At 45.4% G+C, this 26,701-nt stretch overlaps 1 protein-coding gene, 1 non-coding gene and 1 pseudogene across 2 annotated transcripts; 2 read left to right on the forward strand and 1 right to left on the reverse strand.

The window, feature by feature from the left end:
• LOC126547023 (N-terminal EF-hand calcium-binding protein 1-like) lies at positions 1 to 26,701 on the reverse strand. Its single transcript, XM_055062638.2, has 11 exons — positions 26,596 to 26,701; positions 26,428 to 26,452; positions 23,542 to 23,650; positions 22,838 to 22,961; positions 3,398 to 3,563; positions 1,302 to 1,430; positions 1,150 to 1,217; positions 697 to 750; positions 442 to 551; positions 306 to 383; positions 1 to 142 (listed from the first exon to the last, which is right to left on the reverse strand). The coding sequence occupies exons 1-11, from the start codon at positions 26,653 to 26,655 to the stop codon at positions 16 to 18; spliced, it is 1,050 nt and encodes a 349-aa protein (XP_054918613.2). The 5' UTR covers positions 26,656 to 26,701; the 3' UTR covers positions 1 to 15.
• On the forward strand, positions 13,935 to 14,007 carry TRNAL-CAA (transfer RNA leucine (anticodon CAA)). The gene has a single exon. It is a non-coding gene; the product is annotated as a tRNA-Leu (tRNA).
• Positions 19,286 to 19,465, forward strand: LOC126531541 (U2 spliceosomal RNA; annotated as a pseudogene).

The raw sequence follows: 26,701 nt of genomic DNA on the forward strand, positions 1-26,701 counted from the left end.
GTATTCAGAATGGTGTTACTGTTCTTTCGTAGAGTGGTTTCTGTACTTACCTGGTATCTCCATTGTGTTGAGGAATTCAGGCTTTCTCAAGCACTCTATGTTTTGATGCTGCAGTGTCTTGTATATGTGTGACCGCAAGTGCCTAAAATGTGAAGATGAAAAGAGTTTGCACAAGATACAGATAGGAGATATTATGCATCTGAATAATTATATTTCTCTTCCATTCTTCACTTTATCTTCCTGTAAAATGATTCCCAAGGCAATCAAGAATGCTGTTCAATGAAGTATTGAATGAAGCCTCTTACTTGTTCCATGTATCTTCACTCTCCCATACTTCATAAACTGCATATGTGATTATGTCCTTGTAGAAGCGAACAGACACGCTGAAAAAGAAGTTTCATTTTGCCAGACAATAGACAGCTGTGACAAGATTTGCCTTACAAGAGACATCCAGTGCAGGTGGCCGTCTTTTCGGCATAAGTTTTCAGTGACTCCTTGTAGTTGTCCAACTGCCCTTCCTCCACTGGCATTGTTTGCTGCACTAGGAATAACTGTGCACATTGCAGAGGGAACATATAGTGTCTCTTAATCCTGTGATACATGAGCAAGACTGAAGTGGTTGTTATGTAGTATTCTACATAGTTGCCTTTAGTAGGCATTGTTACAATGTTGGAGAGCTGGTGACTTTTGGCTTACCAAGCTTTCCTCTGTGATGTCCAGTTCGTCGTTTTGTGGCTTTTGAAATCTGGGCTGAAAAAGTCCATACCAAGCACATATTCTTTTAATGTAATTTATCTTGCAGCTTCAACAAGAAAACACTGAAACGCATATTTTAGTTAGACATTTGTGCAGCTGACTATAATTCTTTGGTCATTAATCTCATGAGGCTGAGGAACTCATTTACTTTTTTGAATTGTCTTTTTGCCTACAGCTGTTGCATTGATGAGCAGGCATTGCATAATATTATGGAACAAGAAAAGCAATAGTCTTAGCCTTGAGAATGTTGATTACGAGTCCAAAATTGGCATACTATGTGCCCAGCTCAAGAATGTGAGTGACCTAACATTTACTGTACTGCTTTTTCAAGATGGTGCTCTGCTGCATCTGTGCTGCTGTTGAGGCAGCATATGTACAAGAGAACCTGTAAACCTGGTTTGCGAGCTTTTCTACAATTGCCTCCAACTTCTTGATTTGAGCATTCAAGTCATGACTGGAATCTGAAAATAAAAATAGAAAGATTTGAGTCAAATACATGGGCCTAGATTGCAGGTTCTTCTCTCAAAGGAAGTGCAATATCATACCTTCTAAATGAAGTGATGTTTGTGTCACCACCTGTTTTCGTAGTCTGACAGGGAGGAGGCGACTAGGGCAAGGCTTGTAAACTTGGAGGCTTTTGGGACCAACTGCAGCCTGAAAATTGCTGTTGCACATTTACAGCCGCTTGTTTAATAAAAGTTCTACACAAAGCTTGCATAGTAATTATTGTTTTTGAAGACACTCACTGAGTAAACAGCACAAGAGTACAGTATTGACTCTTTTAACTCCACATGCACTTCAGGAGGGTTTTCCATTTTTAAAATGTGTGTTTTCAGTGTACGGCATCAAAGCAGTACTGCTGTGTCTTGTATGCACGCAATACATGGAATTTTAGCCACCCGACTGGTATTCACACTTCAGTGACTACAAATGCTGCTCAGGTGTCTCGTTTCCAGTTCTTAAGTGCAAGGGAAAGAATGATACTTTGTTGAATCTGTTGCATCAAATGCATCAGATACGTTATGTTGCAGCTGTTACAAAATGGAATTTCTATATTTGAGATTGGTTGAGTTTCCTAGCAGCTGACTCCTATTGCAAGTTATCTAGCCATCTCTCAAAATTTGTATTCATTACATTTCACTAAAGAGAATGTTTCCCCACCTGAGTGCTAAAGTTTCTCAAAAACCTCGAACAGCCAATGGCATGCATTGTGGTGGAATTTTGATATTACAGCTGATACAGATCTTGCAAGAATACGTGTATTGTGAAAGTGCTATCCAAAATTCCTAGATTTTATTTCAGGATGATGTGAATGCTCTTGTAGGTCACTTGGACAACATGAACCTCTGGAAATTTTTTTAGCACAGTTCCAAATATAACGAAGTGCTTTCTCCGGCAGTTGTGGAAAATATTTCAGTGGCGATAATAATGAAGTGCAAAACTATTTTAAACAGTGGCATTCGCCAATTTCGAAGTAGTAGTGAATTTTATTAGTGCTTCCTGAACCGATCTAGCCACATACCTATTAAATGCAAGAACATTCGAGACCAGAGCCCTCCACCATACGGTGCTTTTCATAACTCGGATGTAGCTTCGTTACTTGAAACCGCGCAACTATTGGCCATTTGTTGTATATCGCGCACATCTGACAAAATCCCGCTTATCTTCTCTGCGCCGTCATCAAGAATGTTTGACTTTGCGAAAACGCATGACAATAAATGTGGTAAACAATTTATTTTTACCAAGTTTGCAAGATATGGCTAACTTGTCCGCTTAAAAAAATCAGATATCGTATAGGGCGTTATCCCTAAACAACAATCATCTGTCTTGCTTGTGTTTGCTTTCTACTGCGAAGCTGTATACCGTCCAAGGAAATTTTCATGTCGTTGGCGTGGTAAGCAAAAAACTCCCCATACGTGGGCCTATCCCGAAGATAGTGCAATACCGGCCCGACCCGCGGCGGAGGTGAAGCAGGCGATAAGCACTCCCATACGTGGGCCATTCAAGTTAGTGCAATGCCGGGCCGACCCGCGGCGGAGGTGCAGTTCGCCATTAAGGGGCCCACGTACACAGCTTCACTGGTCATCCTTCACAGAGTGGAAGGGCACCGAGTTTTTTGAAACAACTGCGCCCGCTACTTTACTGTCACGAATGCTATGTCACGCTGATAACGTGGTTACCATTTGTCACCTTGAAGTTTCGGGCGCGCAGCGTTAAGCAAAGGCTCGCTAGGTGACGTACTACTGTTCGGGGACAAGTGCCAAAGGGGGCAAACGAGTGCAGTGCATAGGATGGAACGCCCGAGTTTCTCGTTTTCCCCAAATAGCCCTCATAAGTGTGCGCGTTGCAGCGTCGAAAAACATAAGAAGATATCGCTGTCGTATATGGTAGCTTCTAGCGACGCCCACTTCGGTACCTTCGCCGCTTGCGCTACATGCCATGAGGTCTCCAGAGACTGAATTACACAGTTTACCAATATATCTGTTTGGTATTTCAATTCAGTGGCACTTTTATATTGTACGAGATCTGTGTTGCTTCATGCTCTGTGCACTGGTCGCTCGTGCCTGCCTCCTGCGGCCGACTACGAAACAAACAAAAAAACTTGCTAACCATATGGGAGCGGGACTGCGTAGAGCCTCGTCGCCATCGTCGCTGCTGTCACTTCCGTCGATGAGTGGGATGCCCTCTTCCTGTAGCCTTTTCTGGGAGGCATCCAGCGCTGCGGTCAGCTTGGAAAGTTGATACACCGTCTCTCTCACCAAGAATCTCGACACGAACTGCTCCTGAATGCTGCTGGAATCGTATGCCTGCGACGTTCATCGCCACAAAAAGAAGCATTAGCTACAACATACGAACGAGCAATAGTGAGGAGAGGTGAACAGGAGTCGCGACAACATCTATTTTCATTATTATATATATATATATATATATATATATATATATATATAGATGAGGCCATAAAGGAAGACTGAATGGTTTGATTCAATAATGAATGTTTCTAAGGCGATGCATACATTCTTGTGCGAGTGCCCAAGCAGACACGCTCCTAAAGACAGCAGTACCGGAATGTTCAATGGCCGGCCGAGCTTTCGCACTGTAATTACCAGTGTCATTTTTCTCAGGGAGGAGAAACGAGTGGAATCGGATGCGAGTGTTCCAGTTAGTAGCGTTCAGTTGTTTCGAATGAGTTGCAAAAATGGCACAAAGGAGAAATTGCCAGACCAGGTCAGTGCACGTATAAATTTAGGGGTGTGACTCGACAACGCAGTCTCGTTAATGTCACTTCCGTCTGTCTGGTTTTGCAAAATTTCCTGCTCCAAGGGAATTGCAAGTGGTGTAGTTACGAGGACGATGTTAGATTTGATTTTGATGTTAAAAGGATGTATCTTCTAAACCTGGCAGACGTGATAAAATCCGTCGTTGGAAGAAGGTAAGCACAGGGCCGCTGATAGAAGCTTTGGTCAAGCTGTCTGCCGCTTCATTCATAAATATGCCTTTGTGCCCAGGTACCCTTATTAACCGTAAACTCCCCAAATGTCTTGGAGCCAGTGAGTACAAAGTTTTCGATATATGCAACTCGCCGGGAGCAGTAAGTGAGGGGCACATCGATAAAGAGTCTGATTATTACCGCGGTTGTCCTGGAAGCTTGTAGCTTACGCAAAGCTAGGACAACAGCTAGGAATATTGGAGTGAAGTCGGGAAGCCGATAGAAAAATACCAATCCAATGATGAGAAAATTCCAACTCTGGAATTTTCCTCACTCTGCGAAGCATCTGTTGCAGTAATTGCGTTTGTGCGGAGCTGATTCAAGTGGTCCTGGAGTAAGCCGTTAAGAATATGCGAGGGAAGCTTCTTTGCATTGTTTGGGTATAGGTCATTAAAAGTAATAACCAATGAATTTGAGATACTGTTTTCCGTGATTACATAATTTATATGTACATCTAATGGACTCAATAACGATTGTGTTATAATCACTTGTGGCGTGTGAAACCGAGGCCATGAGACTAAAAAAAAAGATAAAATTGGGCTGCTTGATTGATAAAGATTGACTGAGACGTTCTTAATGGGGTATTCATAGAACCTTATGAATGTTTGAACAGTGAGTATTTTAAACCTCACTTCAAGGGAAGGTAATCGTGATTCCTTGTAGAGCACAGCGTTGGTTACAAAGTTTGGTAGCCCCAGACATAAGCGAAGCGCTTCCCGTTCCCGCAAAACTAGTGGACGCAGCTGCTCTGCAAGAACTCAGCAGTCTACGTTACGAACTATTCAGGTAATCCAATATCCTGCATCCTCTTTATTAATATGGGCTATTCCACACTATCCTAGCTTTAGAAATGTCTAGTGTAACTAGAGCTGCACATTGTTTTCGGTAACGAGCCAATTGAATTCGGCTCTCTATAGGTCGACGTGTGCGCACCAAATTGACATCCCTGGTCTAAATCCAATTTGGCAGGGGCTCAATAATTCTCTTGTGGTCACAAACTTAATCATACGTGCGTTTAATATTTTTTCTATTAATTTTACCAAATTTGATCTTAGAGAAATATGCCGAATATTGTCTAGGACATACCCTTTGGTTTGGTCTTGCAGCAGAGGAATCACCTTCGCAATTCTCCACACAAGAGGGAACCATGCATATTGTATAGAGTAATTTACGGCATTTAACAAGCCGTTAGGAGCCAAGTCAAAGAGAAGTTTAGTCGTCTTAGTAGTGAGTCCATCGGGACTTGGGGCTGCAGAAACATGAAACGGCTTGGGACAATTTTGACATAAAAATCTCTTCCAAATCTTGTGATGCACGTGCCCTGTCTCTGAGGAGAGGAGCGAAGAGAGGTACCGAATCGGGACTCCAACCCTCTCGCAATTACATCAAGAGAGTCAGCTTTTTCACTGGTGGTTAAAAGTATTGACTCCAAGTTCAGGGGGCGCGAATCATTTTTGGGCATCTTAAAAACCGAAGTAATGCACGCTTATTAATTGATTTTGAAGGAAATTCGAAATGGCGCACATTGTAATCGTCTTTTGCCTTAGATACCTTTCTTTTAAATGTTCCAGCAATAAATTTATAGTTGCTCCTGTTTTTCGTGGACTCGTTGTGCATCAGTTGTTTCCATGCAGCTTTACGTTGCTTGTAGTCCCGCGAGCGATCGTCATACCACCAATTTGTAGATGCGGTGTCTTTGCGTGCCTTTAACTGAAAACTCTGACCTTTTGCGCGAAGTATCAATGATTGAGCAAATATCCTGAGCTTTCATGGGGAATTTTCAATTGATTTGAAAGTGGTGTGCATGCATTTTTAAATGTATATGATAATCCACAAAAGAGTGCATTCGAGCCTCCACGGTGGACTGCGGACGTATCACTTCAAATACAACTGGAAAATGATCACTGTTTGTCCCAACATCCACCGTTTCCCATGCGGATATGGAAAGACCTGTACCCGGAAATGTAAGATCCAGCGCAGATCTAAACTGTCCGCGAAGAAATGTAACTGAACCCGAATTTTGACACGAAAAGTTATTAATTGTTACCCAGTCCCATAGACGCTTTCCACACTGTTCTTATTTGGATCCCCACGATACATGATGTGAGTTGAAGTCTCCAGCCAATACTATCTCTTTACCGCATTTTGCCAAAACTGAGTCTAGTGGGCGTGTATCCTGGACACCCGCAGGAAAGTATATATTGACCAACGAGAAAGGCCTACTGCCAGGGAGAATAATTTCTACTACCTGCCGTGGTTGCTTAGCGGCTATGGTGTTGGGCTGCTAAGCACGAGGTCGCGGGATTGAATCCCGGCCACAGCGGCCGCATTTCGATGGAGGCAAAATGCGATAACACCTGTGTACTTAGATTTAAGTGCACATTAAAGAACACCAGGTGGTCTGAATTTCCGGAGTCCCTCACTACGGCGTGCCTCATAATCAGAAAGTGGGTTTGGCTCGTAAAACCCCATAATTAAGTTTTTTTATATAATTTCCATTGCTAGAATTTCACATTTTGGAGTCATCAGCTGGAATGATATATTTGCCCTGTGGCTAAACTTGCTTGAGTCCATAATTAACAAGCCCCTACCTCTGGCGGGCGATCTAGGCGAAAGGACCTAAAATTGCGCAAACGAAATAGTTTTTCAGAGGTTACCCAATTTCTTGCAGTAAAATAACATCTGGAGAAATTTGAGAAGATAGAACGTTTAAATCAGTAGAAGCAGCGAATATTGATCAGCAGTTCCACTGCAGCACCCTCATCTACCTTCCAGTGATGAGAGCACCGCAGAGACCACAGCCTCCTCCGAAATATCACATTTCGGGTTGACTTCAGACAGGATTTTCTTAGATTTACTAACTGAGTGAGAAGTGGTAGCCTCCAGGGGAGAACATCTCCTTTTCTGTGCCTTCACGTCAATTTCCATGTTTGAGGTACTCTGATAATCAGAGTTGTCTGGGCTAGTAGCGAGACCTTGTTTGAGGAACCTGGAACAGGCATAACTTGCTTTATGTGAGTTACGCAATTTCCACATCTTCCTGAGAGGATGGTGAACCTGCATTCACGTCAGAGTTTATTGGCTGAGCAGTAGCAGACGGTAATAATTGTGCTAACTGTGAGGATACCAGTCCATTAAAGCATTCCGTGACGCTTTCTACAATGCGCTCCATAATTTTAGCCAGGACTTTTCAATAGCTTGTGCGATTACCTCTGACAGGCTTCCATCAACGACAGCCTAGTGTCGTGCTGTCACACTCGCATAACCATGGATTCTTCCCTTTATCGCCGCAATGGCCTCTTGGCGTGAGCAACGCCTTTTGTCCATAACTTCCAATATTTGGACTTCTTGAGTTCTAGCAGGGCAGTTTGAACAATCAGCCTTGTGGGCTCCACCGCAGAGGCAGCACGAGTCCTACTGAGCCGAGCAGTCACTAGCGGAATGGCTCCCGCCGCAGGCGCAACAACGAAGGCTGGGTTTACAACCACCCGTGCTATGACCATAGCGCCAACAATTGTGACATTGTAATGGACGCGAGGCAAGCGGGTCCACTCTGAAGATTAGAGCCCATGCTTTTATCTCAGTAGGGCAAGATGTACCTGTGAACGTGGCAATTACTGACTCAGTAGGAACACGTGTATTGTCCTCCATTCTGTTGCACCGTTAAACAGCAATTACCCCAGCCGCGGAGAGCTTTTCTAGAGTCTTTGCCGGACTTAAATTGAGAGTCCACACCACGAACTATTCCTTTAATGCAGGCAAGATGCGGGGGGATGAAGGCACTCACTTGCATCGATCCAAATGATGAGTATACTTAAGTAGGTCATACACGCATGCCTTGTCGCGAACGGCAAACAATTCCACCTCTGCCAAACTGTCGTACATCAGTGATGTGCAAGTAGTGATGCGTGGCCGCCTGAAGTTCCGCCTGCACTGCCTTCTGGTTGTTGAGCCGGATGGCTCCTCCATGCAAAGGCACCAGCGCCACAGGAATGCTGCACACCCGACTACGAAAGAAAGCTTCAAGAGGCATTTGATCAGGTGGTAGGGAGGCCGACCAAGGCGGAGATTCTTTCGACATTTGTAGCACTATCTCCGTATCAGACAATTAAATTTCTCTTAAAACACTGTTTGGCACGTACAAAACTGGATGAAATATCAAAAACCCCGAGAGCTCACGATGCGATCCGAACCAGGGAAACCAGGAGCGTCTAACCCGAACGGGCGGCATAAGCACGACGGATCCCTTGCCGGCTCTAGGGTTCTTCCTTGCAAGACGTAGGCTTTATTTGAATGTTCAAGTGACAGCTGTGCCTGTCTGCTTGCTTATTTTGTTTGTGGCTCTTGTTTCAACAGTAACGCCCAATAGGGCGATGAAGGATTCTAAATAAATAAAATAAATAAAAAATTATCATAATTCGTGCATGGAAGACAGTGGCGCATGGCTTCTCCGCTGAAAGGAGAGAGCGACAACGTGCAAACGATGGCAATCAACCCTTATTCCGACTGTGACGGGTGTCCCGCACGCAGTGGTCGGAATGCTGCTACAATTGCTCCAATCTGCTGCATTCCGTTAAACATCCATGCTACAAATGAGAGAAATTGCTCCAAAGTTGCTCCAAGACGAGCCGCGCTGCGCCATTCAGTCTCGGAGGACACTGCGAAGAGGAGTTGAGGTCAGTGCCACGTGGCTGTCGTCACTACCCTATGCAAAGAGTGCCATGCGTTCCCTGCCATTCATAAAGCTAAATGAGCCAAAGGGTCACTAAGCTAATTCATTCCAGTTCGCGCTCGTACGTGTTCACGGTACGCCATATTCACGGGTTGTGCGTAGTTTAGGATGAAGTAATGTTGTGCCTAGTGCGTGCTCGGTCAACTTCGCATTGCCGGCGTGTCCCGCATCTGTACTTCGTACAGGCCGCGTAGCCTTATGGGAGAGGAGTTTGTTAACCGACGATGCGAACTTCATGTTGTTGCAGTATTTATGCTAGTAATTTTTATTTTGTGATTCTCTTCTCTATCGTGTGGTTTACTGCTTCTAAAAGGGGTGCATGATACCCTTCTTGCAGCCCTGGGACTACAGGAGTAATAATACATGCAAGTGAGTTTTTTTTTTTTTTTTTTCATTGCTATATCAATGATATGGCCACTCCAAGCTAATTTTCGGTTTCTGCGTGAGGTTTCTTATAAAATGCAGAAAGATCCTATTGAGCCCTGCTCGCTATGCGTGTGCTGGGGCTGCGAGGAAAAGCTACAAGCGTGTGTTGTTAAGGATGGTGGCTGTAATTTATGCAGCCTATAAAACCGAACGTTGCTTTGTGTAACTGCGTAATACTTTGTTATCGCTATCAGTGATATCACATCAACTTTTCATGTGCTGTACAGCGTTATGTATACATGCTGTAGTCATGAAAGACATCTTTTTTTACGACAGCAAAGTACTGTGTGTCGTATATTGTCTTTTGGGCTGTGAAATTATAAATTCTTTGCTGCTGACTGAGAGCTATATTTTTTAGTTATGTCAGCATTACAGACTTTTGCAAATCAGTTCGGTTCGTTTCTTCTGTGTAGTGTTATTTTTATTTGTCTTCTGTGTAGTGTTTGCTGCTCATCAAGAAGCACTGTATTGCACTCCTGTTGTCCGTTTGGCACAGCTCTAATGCCAAGCTAGCGTTACTTAATTCTAGTTATTTAAATTTGTATTATATCTGTAGCAAATGCAAGAAACATGGCTTTTGTCATTTGATTTTCTTGTTGCGGCAACCTGCTACTAAACTTAGGGCAGCTGCTACAAAATGTTAGTTTTCCAGCTAGAATATTTACTCCAAAACACATTTAGTCACTGCCATCAATGCGCACGTTATTAAAGCCAAGCGAAGCTTTCTTTTGTCTAACCGAAAACTACTGTTTCGTATCCAACGGTTGATCGGTCAGTATCTCGCCGAATTATATACATATATTGTTTAGGTGTTTATTCGATCGGACTATAGGAGCAGCGCAGCGGCGACAGTCTAGGCAGAGCAAGGACTCCGCGCTCGAGCGGCATTCACGAGTAAAAGCGCTGCAGAGAACGACCCACTATATCGTTCCCCCCAATCCTTCTCTGCAATTACCCCGGTAACGAAAAGGGAGCCACCCGGCGACCTAACAGCTTGTCAGTATGAGTGGGTCATAGTAGGTCTTGAGGCGGTCGACAATGTCTTGTCCACGACAGTACATGTGCGAAGACGGTTCAACGGGCTCGATCACGTAGTTGACCACAGATGTGCGTTCGACGACACGGTAGGGGCCTTCATACTTTGGCAGTAGTTTCGACGAGAGGCCAGGTGCAGTGGAAGGGACCGAAAGCCACACAAGCGCTCCGGGGAGGAACGTGGGCGCAGCAGTGGTGTCACTGCGAACGCTCTTCTGCGCTCTTGGTCATTTGAAGTAAGGGCCCGCGCGAGATCGCGACTCTCTTCGGCATGTCTGGCTGTCGCAGAAATAGGCGCACACTCAGATGCACCCGGCTTGTACGGAAGGATTGTGTCGATTGTGTGCGACGGGTGCCGACCGTACGATAAGAAAAAGGGTGAAAAGCCAGTGGTGCTCTGAGTGGCGATTGTAATCGTAGGTTGCGAAGGGCAGAATGGCATCACAATTTGTGTGGTCGAGCGTGTCGCCAAGCGTACGGTTAAAGCGTTCTGTGAGGCCATTGGTCTGCGAATGGTAAGCAGTAGTTGTGCGGTGCACGACGTGGCACTCTTTGAGGATGGCTTCGGCCACTTCCGACAAGAAGACAAACCCACGATCGCTGAGCAACTCCTGTGGTGGACCGTGACGCAGTATGAATCGGCGAAGCAGGAAGGAGGCAACATCGCGCGCTGTAGCCGCTGGGAGGGCGGCAGTTTCGGCGTATCGTATAAGGTGGTCAACAGCCACGATGGCCCAGCGGTTACCATCAGCTGTTAGGGGAAGTGGCCCATACAAATCGATGCCGACGCACCCGAACGGCCGGGTAGGGCAAGGTAACGGTTGCAGACCGGCTGACGAGAGGCACGGTGAATATTTCTGGCGCTGACAATCGGGGCACGTAGCTGTACATCCTGCGCCAGTAGTAACGCTGTCGAATGCGCTGGTATGTTTTAAATACTCCCGAGTGCGCACACTGGGTCAGAGTCGAATGACGCGCATATTTCAGAACGTAGTCTTCTGGGTACTACTAGCAACCACTGGCGGCCATCGGCGGTATAATTGCGTCGGTCGAGTAGGTCGTCGCGAATGGCGAAACGGTGGACTTGACGACGCAACGCGCGAGTGGTTGGTTGTGCTGATGGATCGGAGAGCAAGTCCATCAGCGAGGTGATCCAGTGGTCCTTGCACTGTTCGGAAGCGATGGTGCGAAGGTCTATGGAATAAACGGCAAGTTGGGGATACGGAGCAGCAGGAATTTTCGTCTGGCAAGGGAGAGAGCGCGAGGGGGCGTCGGCGTCAGAGTGCTCGCGGCCGCTACGGTAAGCACGCGAATGTCGTAGTCCTGCCGGCGAAGTGCCCAACGGGCAAGGCGGCTTGAGAGGTCCTTGTCCTTCAGTGACAACATACAAAGTACGTGGTGGTCCGTGACGACGTCAAATGGGCGGCCATACAAATACGGTCGGAACTTGGTAAGATGATCGCCAAACATTCTTTCTCCGTCACGGTGTAGTTACTCTCGGCTTTCGTAATAAGCGTGCGACTTGCATAAGCCACAACATATTCAGAAAACCAGTGTTTACGCTGTGCAAGGACTGCGCCGAGGCCAACACCGCTGGCATTAGTGTGCACTACTGTAGGCGCTGTCGGGTCGTAGTGACACAAAATTCGAGGTGACGTCAGCAAACGTCGCAAGATTTCGAACGCCTCGTCGCACTCTGACGACCACGAAGTTAGGGGCCCGCTGCTTCCAAGGAGCTTCTTCAGGGGCAATATGATGGTGGCGAAGTTTTGGATGAAGCGTCTAATGTAGAAACACAGACCTACAAAACTGCGCAGGTCTTTGACTTATGCAGGTTGAGGGAATTCGGCAACGGCCCGAAGTTTGGTTGGATCAGGGAGAATTCAACCCTTGGAGACGACGTAGCCTAGTATGGTCCGCTGCCACGCTGCAAATCGGCACTTTTTTAAATTTAGTTGTAGGCTGGCGTTTCTCAAGCACTTCGAAACACGCCGGAGGCGTTGAAGGTGCGTAGGGAAATCCGGAGCGAAAGCGAAGACAACGACGTCGTTAAGGTAGCACAAGCATGTATGCCATCTAAAGTTGCGCAGAATGATATCCATCATGCGCTCAATGGTTGCGGGCGCATTACAAAGTCGAAATGGCATGACGTTAAATTCGTACAAGCCGTCGGCGTGACAAAAGCTGTATTCGGTCGATCGTCGTTTGCCATGGGTACCTGCCGATACCCTGAGCGTAGATCGAGAGCAGAAAAGAATTCGGCTCTTTGTAGGCTGTCAATGGCGTCGTCAATTCGTGGTAGCAGGCAAACGTCCTTGCGAGTAATCTTGCGGAGGCGCCGAAAGTCCTCACAGAACCGTCTTTTTTCGCAACAAGGACGACAGGTGATATACCCATGGGCTGTTCGAAGGTCGAATCACTTCGCGTCGAAGCATGTCGTAGACTTGCTCGTTAATTACACGACGTTCTGCGGGAGACACGCGGTATAGGCGTGGCCGCAGTGGCGGTTGGGAGCCAGTGTCGATGCGATGCGTAACAGTGGACGTCCGGCCCAGGGAAGGTTGCCCGACGTCGAAAGAAGAACGAGATTCTTCTAACAGGCACAGAAACTGGGAACGTTGGGCCGGCGTAAGGTTATCAGCAATGGAGGAACCAAATACATCACAGGGTGACGGGGCAGACGTAGACAGAGCACTGAGCGTACTGTAAGTGGCGCAGTGCGTGTCATCGGGCACGTTCATAACTTGTGCGGCTTCAATGTCTTCCACGCTGCCAAGACATTCGCCTCGCAGCAGCATCACAGTGCAGACAACTACCTGCAGCGGAAATCATTCTGTGCTGTTGTCTGTGAATGACTTTTCACATTGCGGAAATAGTTCGCCACCTCTGTCCGCAACACAACGGCAACATCAAGTTGCTGACCCTATCACAATGCACTAGCAGAAACAGTTCAGAAACATGTACCTGCCAGTAATCGCCAGCAACTTGTTTGCCGATCATCTGAAAACAACTTGTCACAGCACAAAAATGGGTTTACGGCAGCGACGTACGAACTTCTTTTCTAGTGGGGGAGGGGGGCCAGCGCCTTTTCTCTCTCTTCTTATATATATATATATATATATATATATATATATATATATATATATATATATATATATATATAGTGTTTGTGTCAGTGTTTGTTGGCTTCTTATGATATAACTATATATATATATATATATATATATATATATATATATATATAAATATATATATATATATATATATATATATATATATATATATATATATATAGTTATATCATAAGAAGCCAACAAACACTGACACCAAGGACAACATAGGGGAAATTACTTGTGCTTAGTAAATGAAATAAAGAAACGATAAATTAATGGAAATTAAAGTGGATGAAAAAAACAACTTGCTGCAGGTGGGAACCGAACACACAACCTTCGCATTTCGCGTGCGATGCTCTACCCAAGAAAGTGGATGGCAAACGCCGCCGCTGTAGCTCAATTGATAGAGCATCGCACGCAAAATGCGAAGGTTGTGGGTTCAGTTCCCACCTGCGGCAAGTTGTTTTTTCATCCACTTTAATTTCCATTAATTTATCGTTTCTTTATTTCATTTGCTAAGCACAAGTAATTTCTCCTATGCCCCTATGCTGTCCTTGGTGTCAGTGTTTGTTGGCTTCTTATGATATGACTAATAAAAATCGGGCCCCCCTCGGTTAACCCCCTTTCTTCTCATATATATATATATATATCATAATCAGCCTATTTTATGTCCACTGCAGGACGAAGGCCTCTCCCGGCGATCTCCAATTACCCCTGTCCTTCGCCAACCAATTCTAACTAGCGCCTGCGAACTTCCTAATTTCATAGCCCCACCTAGGCTTCTGCCTAGTTCGACTGCGCTTACCCTTCTCTTGGCACCCATTCTGTAACCCTAATGGTCCACCGGTTATCTAACCTACGCAGTGCATGACCTGCCGAACTCCATTTTCTTTCTCTTAATGTCAATTGGAATATCGGCTATCCCCGTTTGCTCTCTGATCCACGCCGCTCTCTTCCTGCCTCTTTAATGTTACTCCTTTCTTCGTTCCATCGTTCTTTGCGCGGTCCTTAACTTGTTTTCGAGTTTCTTCGTCAGTCTCCAAGTTTCTGCGCCATATGTTAGCACCGGTAGAATGCACTAATTGTGTACCTTTTTTTAAATGATAATAGTACGTTTCCAGCAATATCTGACAATGTCTGCCGTATGCGCTCCAACCAATTGTCATTCTGTAAATTTCTTTCTCATGATCAGGGTCCCCTGTGAGTAATTGACCTAGGTAAACGTACTCCTTCACAGACTCTAGACGCTGACTGGCGATCCTGAACTCTTGGTCCCTTGCCCGGCTGTCATGATTATATTTGTCTTCTGCATGTTGATCTTCAACCCCACTCTTACACTCTCTCTGTTAGAGTTCTCAATCATTTATTGTAACTCGTCTCCAGTGTTGCTAAACAGAACAATGTCATCAGCAAACCGAAGGCTACTGAGATATTCGCCGTCGATCCTTACTCCTAAGCCTTCCCAGTTTAATAGCTTGAATACTTCTTCCAGCACGCAGTGAATAGCATTGGAGAGATTGTGTCTCCTCGCTTTACCCCTTTCTTTGTGGGTATCGTCCTACTTTTCTTGTGGAGGATTAAGGTAGCTGTGGAATCTGTAGATATTTTCCAAGATATTTACGTATGCCTCCTGTAGTCCTTGATTAGGTAATGCCTCTATGACTACTGGTATCTCTGCTGAATCAAATGCCTTTTCGTAATCTATAAAAGCCATATAGAGAGACTGATTGTGCTCCGCGGATTTCTCGGTTACCTGATTGATGACATGGATGTGATCCATTGTAGAGTGTCCTTCGTGAAGCCAGCCTGTTCCCTTGGTTGACTGAAGTCTAGAGTTGCCCTTATTCTATTCGAAATTATCTTGGTGAATATTTTATATAATACTGGAAGTAAGCTAATGGGCCTATAATTTTTCAATTCTTTAACGTCGCCCTTTTTGTGGATTAGTATAACGCTCGCATTCTTTCAGTTACCTGGGACCTTTGAAGTCACGATACAGTTCGTATAAAGGGCCGCCAGTTTTTCAAGCATTATGTCGCCTCCATCTTTGATTGAATCGACTGTTATTCCATCTTCTCCTACCACTTTTCCCCGTTTCGTGTCTTGTAAGGCCCTTATACTTCATCGCTTGTTACAGAAGGAGCCTCTGTGACCTGTTCATTACTACTTCGAATGGAGGTATCGTGGTTGCTCTGGGTCCCGGCCACGGCGGCCGCATTTCGATGGGGGCGAAATGCGAAAAAACACCCGTGTACTTAGATTTAGGTGCACGTTAAAGAACCCCAGGTGGTCAAAATTTCCAGAGTCCTCCACTACGGCGTGCCTCATAATCAGAAAGTGGTTTTGGTACGTAAAACCCCATGATTTAATTTTTTTTTTTGCTCTGGGTATTGCACAGATGAGTATATAATTCTTCCGTTTCTTTTATTATATCTTCTATATTGCTGATGATATTACCATGCTCATCTTTCACTGCAATACATCTTGGTTTGTCCTATGCCAAGTTTCTTCCTGAATGATTTCATGCTGCGCAATTTTTTTTTTACTGCTTCCTCAGTCTTCCTCACGTTATTTCGAATATCCCTTATTTTCTCCTTGTTGATCAGTTTTGACAGTTCCGCGATTTCTATCTCATCTCTTGAGTTGGACACTTTTATTCTTTGTCGTTTCTTTATTAGGTCCTTTGTTATTTAGGAATGCTTGTAGCTACTCTTTGCCTTGGTGCCTTACCTCCCACTTCACTTGCTGCTTATGAAGCCAGCCTAGTTACGGTTTCATTCATTACCTCTATATCATATTCATCTCTCTGTTCTAAGGCTGCGTATTTGTTTGCAAGTAGCAGCCTGAATCGCTCTGCTTTTACTTTTACTGCACCTAGGATGGCCTGTTTCTTCTTGACCAATTTTACTCTTCCTCTCTTTAAATTGAGATGAATCCTAGACCTCACTAACCTATGATCATTGCACTTTACCCTACCTAACACTTCTACATCCTGCACTATGCTGGGATCGGTAGAAAGTATGAAATCTATTTCATTTTTTGTTTCACCATTAGGGCTTTTTCAGGTCCACTTTCTGTTGCTACGCTTCCTGAAAAAGGTGTTCATTATTAGCACCTTGTTCCTTTCCGCGAATTCTGCCAGCATCTCTCCTCTAGTGTTCCAAGAATCGACGCCATAGTTGCCAATTTCTTGTTTACCAGTCTGATTTCCCCGCACTTTTGCATTTTAGTCGCCCATGATTACAGTCGACTGTGTTTGCACTTTTCTTATGGCTAATTCAACATATTCATAAAACTGATCTGTTTCATCATCATCATAACTGGAGGTTGGAGCGCAGGCTTGTACTACCTTTATTCTATACCTCTTATTAAGTTTAATTACTACTACTGCTACCCGCTCATTAATGCTGTAGAATTCGTCAATGTTGCCCGCTATGTCCTTATGGATTAGGAATCCTACTCCGAACTGCTTCTTATCTGGTAGTCCTCTATAGCAGAGGACGTGGCCGTTAGTCAGCATTGTATAAGCTTCCCCAGTTCTTCTAACCTCACAAAGGCCAATAATATCGCACCCAATGCCTGATAATTTCTCAAAAAGTCCCGCTAAGCTAGCTTATTCGCTCGAGAAAGTTCAGGTGTTATACGTTGCGAGGGTCAGTTTCAATCGGCGGCCTGTCCTGATACAGAGATTCTTAGCACCCTCTGCTGCGTTACAGGTCAGACCACCACCTTGGTCAGGTGCTCCGCAGCTGCTGGGGACTGAGAGCCATTGGTTGATCGAATGAGTCATCTGGGAGGGAGTGGCGGAATATTGCACCAGGGAGGCCAGTTCCTGTTCTGGTGAGGGAGTGTCTTTTGTTGAAGCTTAGTGGGTCTTCATAATTTTGTTGTACCTGGATTAGTATAGGCGCACTGGCTGTCGGCATCTTTTGCCGGTGTCAGGCGCCACTCCAAGCCTGGAGATGTAGTGTACTGAAGGAGGTGAATTCGAGTCTACCACCTTCAAATAAAAAAAGAAAAGAAAAGAAAAACCGAGGATTCGAACTTCTGACCGGTAAGCGAACAACCGAGATAGCTCAGTCAGATAATCCTGTACGCGGCGAGGCGGCCTTATCTAGGAGAAGTCCAGCCCAGGAGATCGTACAAGTCTAATATCTCCATTGAAAGCACAATATAGCATTATCTCAATGTTGCTAACATCGTGGTTCCGGAATCTCACGTACGCATGCGGTCATGACCGCGGCTAGGTACACGATATATTTTCGGCGAATTTGAACAGCATTTAAAACGCGTTTGGAAAAAAGAAGGTTTCAGCGCTTACCGGGAAACCACGAGTCGCGTATGCACGAAGATACGCCCATCAGCTTACTGTCGCGTCTGCCTGCCACTGGCACCGAAGAGGTCTTTCAAAAAAACTAGACGTCAACGAACCGTAAATGCTACTCCCCGTCTTGTGCGCCGCCGAAGATTGAGCCATCGGGTGTGATGGGCAAATCCTAAGATTGGCGGTACGGGCCGCCAGAACTAAAGTCCCTAGAAAAGCTCATAAAGGGACTTTAGCCAGAACATTGTGGTTCTGAGCAGCGCGTAAAACAGGAGACCTTGACAGCGTCCTTTTTGCAGCGGTTATACGATCCCTCCTTTAAGTTACAGCATCGTGTCTATACACACACACACGCATATATATATATATATGCGTGAAAATAGAAACCGTGGATCTCGATTGTTAATCATGACCCTATAAAGCCAACAGACAATGAAGCCAAGGAAAGCATCGGGGAAATTAGCTGTGGTTGAAATTGCAATTTAGAACATAATAAAGAAAAGGGAATTGAAAGTGGACGATAACTTGCTGCCCGTAGGAGCCGAACCCACAACCTCCTCATTACGCGTGCGTTGCACTACCGATTATGCTACGGCGACGGCTATCATTCCGTCCACTTCGGTATTTATGTTTACTAGATCTAGCCCTGTTAGTGTTTAGTGTTAGCCAACGCCACTTAGAGCCATATTGGGCGGACACCCAAGTTAGTGGACGGATTCATGGCCTCCGAGACTGCGCGCTGGCAGATTTTGCTCCGGCCGTCATATTCGGCGCCCCCCCCCCCCCCAAAAAAAAAAAAAAAATCAATGCCATTTCATTCTATGAAGTTGGATGACCAGCGAAGCTGCGTATGTGGGCCCCTTAATGACGGACTGTCCATTGCCGTGCGTCAACGCCGTATGCACATAAATGGAAAGCGAGGCGCGATTAGTTGCTCCTCCACGATGTTGAGCCTCGGAAGATGACGAGGCACTGGGGTGTATACATACCCATGTATCGTTGCGAAACACGACACGGCACCTTTTACTAACGAATCCCGGCACGTAGAACAGACACGCACCTCACCGCACTCCGAGGGCAACCACATGCTTCAATCTAGCCAAGGCGATCGTGCGTTACTCGGCGTCACGCAATGTAGTAATGGTTGTGAGGTGACTCGAAAACCACAAGCGGTCACGCACGACACAGGCTACACAAAATTGGTTCCCCACAAACTCCCTCTGAAACCTGGTCGTTACTCCGGTGAAACGTTCCAAGTTTGCGGGATCGGGGCCACATGGACGGTCCGCATTTCTTTCGGCCTCGCGGTCCTTGCGGGCAGCAGACCGCCACCACGGGAGAGCGGAAGGAAAGCAAAGGAGAAACGCAAGCGCTGGGAACGCCGACAAAGAGAGGGCGGTGCGATCGTAGACATGGCCGATGCGGGTCAAAATATAGTATCTGTTCTTATCAGCTTAATATCTGATACGGGTTGTATTTGGACTTAAGATATTAAACTTATTTTTGCAAGTTGGCAGAGTGCTTAAAGCCTGCTTCACCTCTGCCGCGAGTCGGCCAGGTACTGCACTACCTTCGGGATCGGCCAACGTAAAGGAATAAATTCTCGACACTGAGGTGCAACGCAATGTTTTCCAGAACATAGCCATATGCAGCTTCGCTGTAATGTAATTTGGCGCGTGCCCGGCCGCCCCTGGATGGCACTGTTAGCCGAGGGCTCCTAGGGTGCCTCGATACCACGCTTCTCCGTACAGGGTGGTGACACGTCCGGTCGCGCCCTCATATTGCGTCGGAACACTAAAGGCGCGCTATGACGGCAACGAGAATTTAGGTTCTGTGCTCGCTGCCAGTGTAAAAAGTTGTATTTTTCGCAGTTTGTACGATTACGTGCATTGCAACATTCACATCTAACCTTTCAAACTGAGGTGGAACGCTTACAGTAAAGCAATACTAGAATAAGTTTAGAACCAGCAGATCACTAATCGTTCTTACCGCGCTTTCGCTTACGCTAACAAATTTGTTTCAGAAACAAAGTTGATACATGTGGTGTATGTTTAAGGTTTTAGAGGTTGTCCTTCGTAAAGGCTGACGCAGCTTTTAACCCTAAAACTATAGCTTTGTAATGTCCTGAAAGTTTATACGGCAAAACAAGGTGAATAAATACGGCAGCGTTACCACTAACAGAAGGTACTGTATTCACCAAGGTAGGAGTAATGCGTGATAAACGTAAGAATGATTAAGAGAACGTGGCCGAGAACAGTCTTACATGAGCACAGACACACTGTAAGCGTCAAAAAGCAAGCTCGAGGTCGCGGTTTCGATCCCCGCCGCGGTCCTACCGAACTTCACCTGTAGTCCTACCGAACTTCAAAGGGTGCAAAATGCAACAAGCGCTCGCGTACTTAGATTTAAGTGCACGTTAACGAACCTCAGGTGGTCACACTTATTTCGAAGTCCCTCCCTGCGCCTAATAATCAGATCATGGTATCGTCACGTAAAACCACACAAGAAGAAAAGAAGAAAATGAACTTTAATGAAAAGAATGGTCCGGTAGTTTTGGTTGTGGTGGCCTAAGGTGGCGGCTCAAAGCTCTTGGACTCGGGCGGCCTCTTCGGCTTATTATTTATTTAATAAGTGAAAAGCAATTGCAAGGTACAATGTACGACCTATAAACACTGATAAATGAACACGGTCATTGCAGCCATCTAGCCCAAAGCAGAGGCCCGTGCGTTCGGCTAGTGAAAATTTTCTGCCTCTAGTATTTCCTGCCTGTATAACTATATAGTGCCTAAATGTTTTCCTGAAGAACACATTTGCCTTAATTACATTCTGTTATACAATGACCCATAGATGAGCACAGCAGTTTGAGAAAGAGTAGCACAGTGACACATCTCGCCAAAAGAAACGGAATGCTTATTGCCAAAATATATGCATGTCACTTGAGAAAAACCAGAAGACAGCCTCGAAACCGAGATGTAGTTCAAAGCAATTCACCAACACCTTGACCTGCTTTAAACAGGAGGTCATGCACATGGGAGCTTTGCCAAAGCAAAGCTCAAGTTATATGCCTTTTATAGACATAAAGCCAAATCATTCCACATTTACAGCTGCGCCGGTTTTACTTCCATATTCCATCCCTCTCGTTATACCTGATTGGTATAATCAGTGCAAGTATATATGCAGAGCCACAACAAGACAAATCTCCCCAAAGGACATTTTCCTAACATTTGGATGGCCAGTGCATGCGATTGTTCAAAATGACACATTGGTTTTGAGCAGGCTTCTCATCACCTTGACTAAATGACTTAGACAGCAAACGCCTAGTGCGTCAGAAAATTTCCTGAAGACTGTTTAACACGAAGACACAAATTCAAGCATCATGGCTTAGATGAACGAGGTTCTTGTCGACTTTCTTCTGCGTTCTGGGTCGCGGGGAAATTTAAGACATAGGTGCCATTCTTCCGTTGAGCCGGTCCACAAAGGTGCGCAGAAAACGGGCATGACAGAGTATTCTTAGCGATCAAAGTGTCACTCGACTTTCAACTAAGATTGCGAGCCCGAAAAGCCAACTTGGCGAACAGGGGCCAGCACTGCATAAATTACAAACACCAGGCAACGCGACCGCGCCGCACTGACAAATGCGCGCACATGTACGGCCGCGTCAACAGCTCCGACACAATATGGCGGAGATGCGGCGCGGCCCTGGATCCTGAACGGCGGGAAGCAGCGCTGACATCGAAGGCACCCTTGGCACCCTAGGCACTCTGACTCCGGAGTAAAAATTGCCGCGCAGCTGGCCGCTCGAGGCACTTCGCGTGTGTTCGTGGGCTTCACTTCTCTGCTTGGAAAAACAATTTTAGAAAGCTGCATCGGGAGTTTTTCATGCTGCTGTACAATTTTCGCATTGACAGTTTTCATCTTATTATATTGTTTGAGACGCTGAATGTTTAAGACTAATTATGTAATTAGGCGGAATTCAAAAAATTATCCGAGTATCTCCAAGCGACGGCAAGCAACATTACCTTGGTTCGGTCCAGAACATGGCATTTACATATTTTTAACGTTTGGCTCAAGTTACGCGGGACACCTTATGCAGGATGTTTCCCGTAACTTCAACCAAGGATTTTAATAGAGTGGTTAGCCGCAGCTGAATGAAACCAACGGCATATGGTTTGCCGTCATGTGGCGCTTCTTAGAGTATGTTTATATTGCGCTTAATTAGTTAATTAACTAAGATGAATTATGCAGTATTTTTAATACTCAAATTGCGGCCAAGTGCATTTCTTGCCTTATAGAGGGGATTCAGAAACGACCGATCCAATCTTTTGTAGCAGCGTATGTGGTGCGTGGTGATTTCTTTCGGCGGTTAAAGAAATCCCGCGAAATGTGATATAAGACCACGTGACTTCGCTCGTGCACTTTGTATTGCTGCGCTCTCAACCGCCCAGTTGGTATTCAGTTGCAAACATCACTTGCAAACATTGCAAACATCAATTGCATCACTTCTGTTGCAAACACCGTCTTTAAGCACCTAAAAAGTCACCACGCAGCGTGTACGTGGCCACAAACAATTCGATCTTTCGTTTCTGAATCCCCTCTACAACGCAACGAAACGCACTTGGCCCCTAAAGTGAAGATTAAGCATTTTGTAGAATTGATCGTAGTTAATGAACTAATTAAGCGCAATATAAAAAAAATGCCACGAAAATATATATATATATATATATATATATTAGCGCATACGAAGGAATAACATTTATACATGGTCATTGCGGGGATGTCCAAAGGATATCCAGTGGATATATTATTTTCGTAATTGGCAGCAGGCACAGGCATGAATAATGGCTCGATTTATCGCAATGTTTGGCGCACTGATGCTGTTGCGCATATGCATGCACGCGTTATTACGTTAGCAGATACTTGGCTGTCAACGGTGAGCACAAAAAAAAAGAAAACAAAAGGCTGACCTTCTCCATTTGTTGCAGCCCCTTTGTAACAGTCACGCTAAGGTCCTCGAGAGCAGCCAGAAGTCCTGGAAATGTCCCCATGTGCTGCCACACGAAGGCGCTGAGCTCACCAGCATCTATAAAGCTAAACCGAGGGTGCCCATCGATCAATCGCCGATCACTGCAACCTCTTCTGCTTCGTTCAGTGCGGCTGATTACGTTCACAATATACAACTGCACGCCACATAGCTTTTTTTTTAGCTGCACCAATTCTTTTAAATATTGTCTATGGCAAATAGCACAATTTCAACCCTTGATTTAAATTACTTGATGAGGCGGCCAATACTTCTACGAGAAATCAAAATGTTCAATTTTAACTTTTTAATTAATTACTTTACCGCACCTATTTAAATCTACGAATTATAGTAGGTGAGTTCGCAAGGTGTATCCACTTGTAACGAATTCTATGAACAGGTGCAGTTCTGATATATTAATTTTCAGTGTCCGTCGAAGTGCATTGGTGTGACCACAATCCTGGTCCAGATAAATAAACATGGCACTTTTGTATGCTTCTATTAGTAAAAGAAAAAATAAACGCTGTTTTGCGCATGGATGTGATTGTTTACGCGGTTTCGATGCTGTCCAGGAAGGTCATTATGAGCAATGTTCTTTCACCGTCAAGCCTCACTGTACGCTCGCGTTTATTTAAATTGACTATTTCTTACCCTGTTCTGTGAATGTTGATTTCATCAAAAAGTTGACAGAGTTCATCTTCCGTGAGTATAGCATCCCAGAAGAAATTGAGGAATTCTTCTTTTGCAAGTACGCCGTCTCCTATACAGGAAAGCAGGAAAAAATAAAATGTGGGTGGTTGAGTTCAGGAATCCCTGTGGTCGTTGAGGCGAGTACCCAGCAATCCAAGACAAAGTGCGTGCTGACATGCGCGTAATCTAATCGTGTCACCCAGACCGAGGGCTGGGACAGTGCGCTGTTATAGCGAATCGAATATGGTACGATCGTATATACGATGTACGATGCGTAGGGCACGCATCTATGTATACACACATCCCTCCTTTGTTAATCTAATCGTGTCACCCAGACCGAGGGCTGGGACAGTGCGCTGTTATAGCGAATCGAATATGGTACGATCGTATATACGATGTACGATGCGTAGGGCACGCATCTATGTATACACACATCCCTCCTTTGTTTTAAAGGCTAAAGAACAGCAAGATAGAGATGCCCCATTGCTAAAGATGATGCAAAGTTTTACAAAGCCTTACCATATATGCAAGCTGTGTGTCAGATGGTGCAGTCACACAACATTCCTTCATTTCGTCTGCATTGGCCACTTCACACACATAAATTGAAACGCATGATCAAATAGTCCGACAGAAAAAGCGCACCGCGTGGGACGATGCTTTTTCCACACCGCTGAATATGTGCGAGCTGACTGGATCCAAGCTGCCAATTAGAGGCCGAATATTCTGAACAAGGGTCTGGATCCAAAGCTAGTTGGTTCGGCATCATTTTCCTTAAGGCAGGTCAAGCGCACAAAGACACGGACGGCGAAAAGAAGAAAGACAAAGCGCTACTTCCGACTAATTTTATTTTCAAGAACCCCCGTATATAGACATTCACAATTCAAGTCAGGGTGCCTGCGTCACAACCGATAACTATATCGCTAACTGCGTGAGATGATTCCCTACCGCGCACGCTCATACCTACGCTTGTCTGCAGGACGCTATGATTACAATATAAAAACATGAACCGATAAAAGGTGTTGACCAAAAGATCGCCAAATGATAAAATGACGAGTATAAAAAGCTAGGAAGCGCTATAATGGTGCTGTGAACAAAATACCATGGGACACTGAAACCACTGCAACCCAAGGCACCAAAGGTTAGTCAGTCAGGAAAGAGGACAGAACGAAAGGCGGGGGAGCAAAGAAGAGCGCATAGTCTGAGAATGTTGTGCTCTCCAATTCGTAGTGTCGTAGATAATCAAGTACTTTTTTCTATAGCGACACGGAAGGCGCACTGGTGCAACTCGGGCCAAGCCGATCAATGCACTATGCTTCGAAATTTTCTCGGACGAACTGTTCCCTATATCTTCCGATTATGACACTCTCCATGGTCTAAAAGTGGGGAACACCCATGTGTACATGTGGTGCAGTGCAAGGCCATATTGCTGCCCGACTTATGCTTTAAGTTGTTGTCGTGTTCTCGTAGGCGATCATTGGATGTACGCCCCGAGGTCGAAAAACGCCTTCATCCATCTGACCCCAACCACTCCAAATCGGTCAACGTGTCATTGCACTCACCGCTATGAAAAATGCACTCACGATGAGGTCATGCCCTCATCGAGTGGCACAGAGCCTTGCTTCGCAAGTCAAGCGATTGAGAGAAGCAAGTTTCCTTCATTTTCTTTCATTGTGAATACCTGCTGCGTCAACTCCGAAATAACAGTGTTGCGCCACCAAAGAAAAACGACAGGGCGAAAACCACCGTCATCCCTTATGTGCACCTAGTATCACATAGAATCAAGAAGGCTGCGGGACGTGCCGAAGTTAAGGTCGTGTTTTCAGCCCCCAATAAACTGGGTAGTTTTGTGCGAGCGCGTGAATGTGAGTGTCGAATGACCTAAACCCTGCAGCAAAAATCATGTCAGAATCTATGTGACATGCAAGTGTGGCGTCGTTTACAAAATACCTCTCTCTTGCGGACGTGTTTACATATACCAATGACCACCTACGCGAACACGACAACTTAAAGCATAAATCGGGCAGCAATATGGCCTTCCATTGCATCACATGTACACATAGGTGTTCCCCACTTTTAGACCAGACTGTCATAATCGGAAGACATAGAGAATAGTTCGTTCGAGAAAATTTCGGAGCATCGTATACAGCGATCGGCTTGTCCCGAGTTGCGTCAGCGCCCCTTCCGGTCGCTCTCGAAAAAAAGAACTTGACTATCTACAACACGAAGAGTTGGAGAGCACCACATTCTCTGATCCCTCTTCTTTGCTCCCCCGCCTTTCTTTCTTTCCTCTTTCCTTAGTGACTAACTTTAGGTGCCTTGGGTTTACGACTGTTTCAGTGTCTTATTGTATTTTGTTCAAGTCTGCATTATAGCGCTTCTTAGCTTTTTATATTCGTCACTTTGTCCCTTGACAATCTTTTGGTCAACAATCTTTTGGCGGTTCATGTTTTCATACTGTAATCACACCGTCCTGCAGACAAGCGTGGATATGAGCATGCGCGGTGGGGCATCATCGCACGCAGTTAGCTATCTAGTTATCATTGGGTGTGACGCATGCACTCTGACTCGAATGGTGAATGTGTGTATATATATATATATATATATATATATATATATATATATATATATATATACGGAGGTTCTTGCAAATAAAATTAGTTGGGAAGTAGCGCCTTGTCTGTGTTCTCTTGCCGTCCGTGTCTTTGTGCGCTTGACCTGCCTTAAGGAAATTGATGCCGAATATTCTTTCGCGTCACATATCTCACGAAGGTATTGAACTCGCCCTTGTGAACTGCCGTTTGCACATTCCTCTTTCCTCACGGTTGTGTGGGGCACGCATTCACTTACCGTTGGTGTCAGCACGGTTCAGGACCTGCGCAAAGACAAAAATGCTTTGCTCACGAAAATATGAGCGCAGCGATCACCGCGCTCTATATTATAGTTCGACCGCAGATTGGCGATCAAACGCTCGCGCACTGCTGACCCACAGTCGCGCTGCCGGGAGGGGTCACTCACGTTGAGAAGGACCGACGTCCCCTTCTGGAGGTTGAGAAAAGGGCTGCTGATGTCGACCATGGTTTCTTTCGCACGCGCGTGCTGGTCTCCCCCGCAGCGCAACACA

The sequence above is a fragment of the Dermacentor andersoni genome, chromosome 1 (assembly GCF_023375885.2).
Source record: "Dermacentor andersoni chromosome 1, qqDerAnde1_hic_scaffold, whole genome shotgun sequence".
Lineage (NCBI taxonomy): Eukaryota > Metazoa > Arthropoda > Arachnida > Ixodida > Ixodidae > Dermacentor > Dermacentor andersoni.

Excerpts from the sequence above, each read along its gene's own strand:
- LOC126547023 (XM_055062638.2), bottom strand. The coding sequence starts at position 26,655 with ATGGTCGACATCAGCAGCCCTTTTCTCAACCTCCAGAAGGGGACGTCG. Across the intron at positions 26,453-26,595 it reads GGACGTCGGTCCTTCTCAAC|GTCCTGAACCGTGCTGACAC; the intron begins GTGAGTGACCCC and ends GTCTTTGCGCAG. Across the intron at positions 1,218-1,301 it reads AACATCACTTCATTTAGAAG|ATTCCAGTCATGACTTGAAT; the intron begins GTATGATATTGC and ends TTTTATTTTCAG.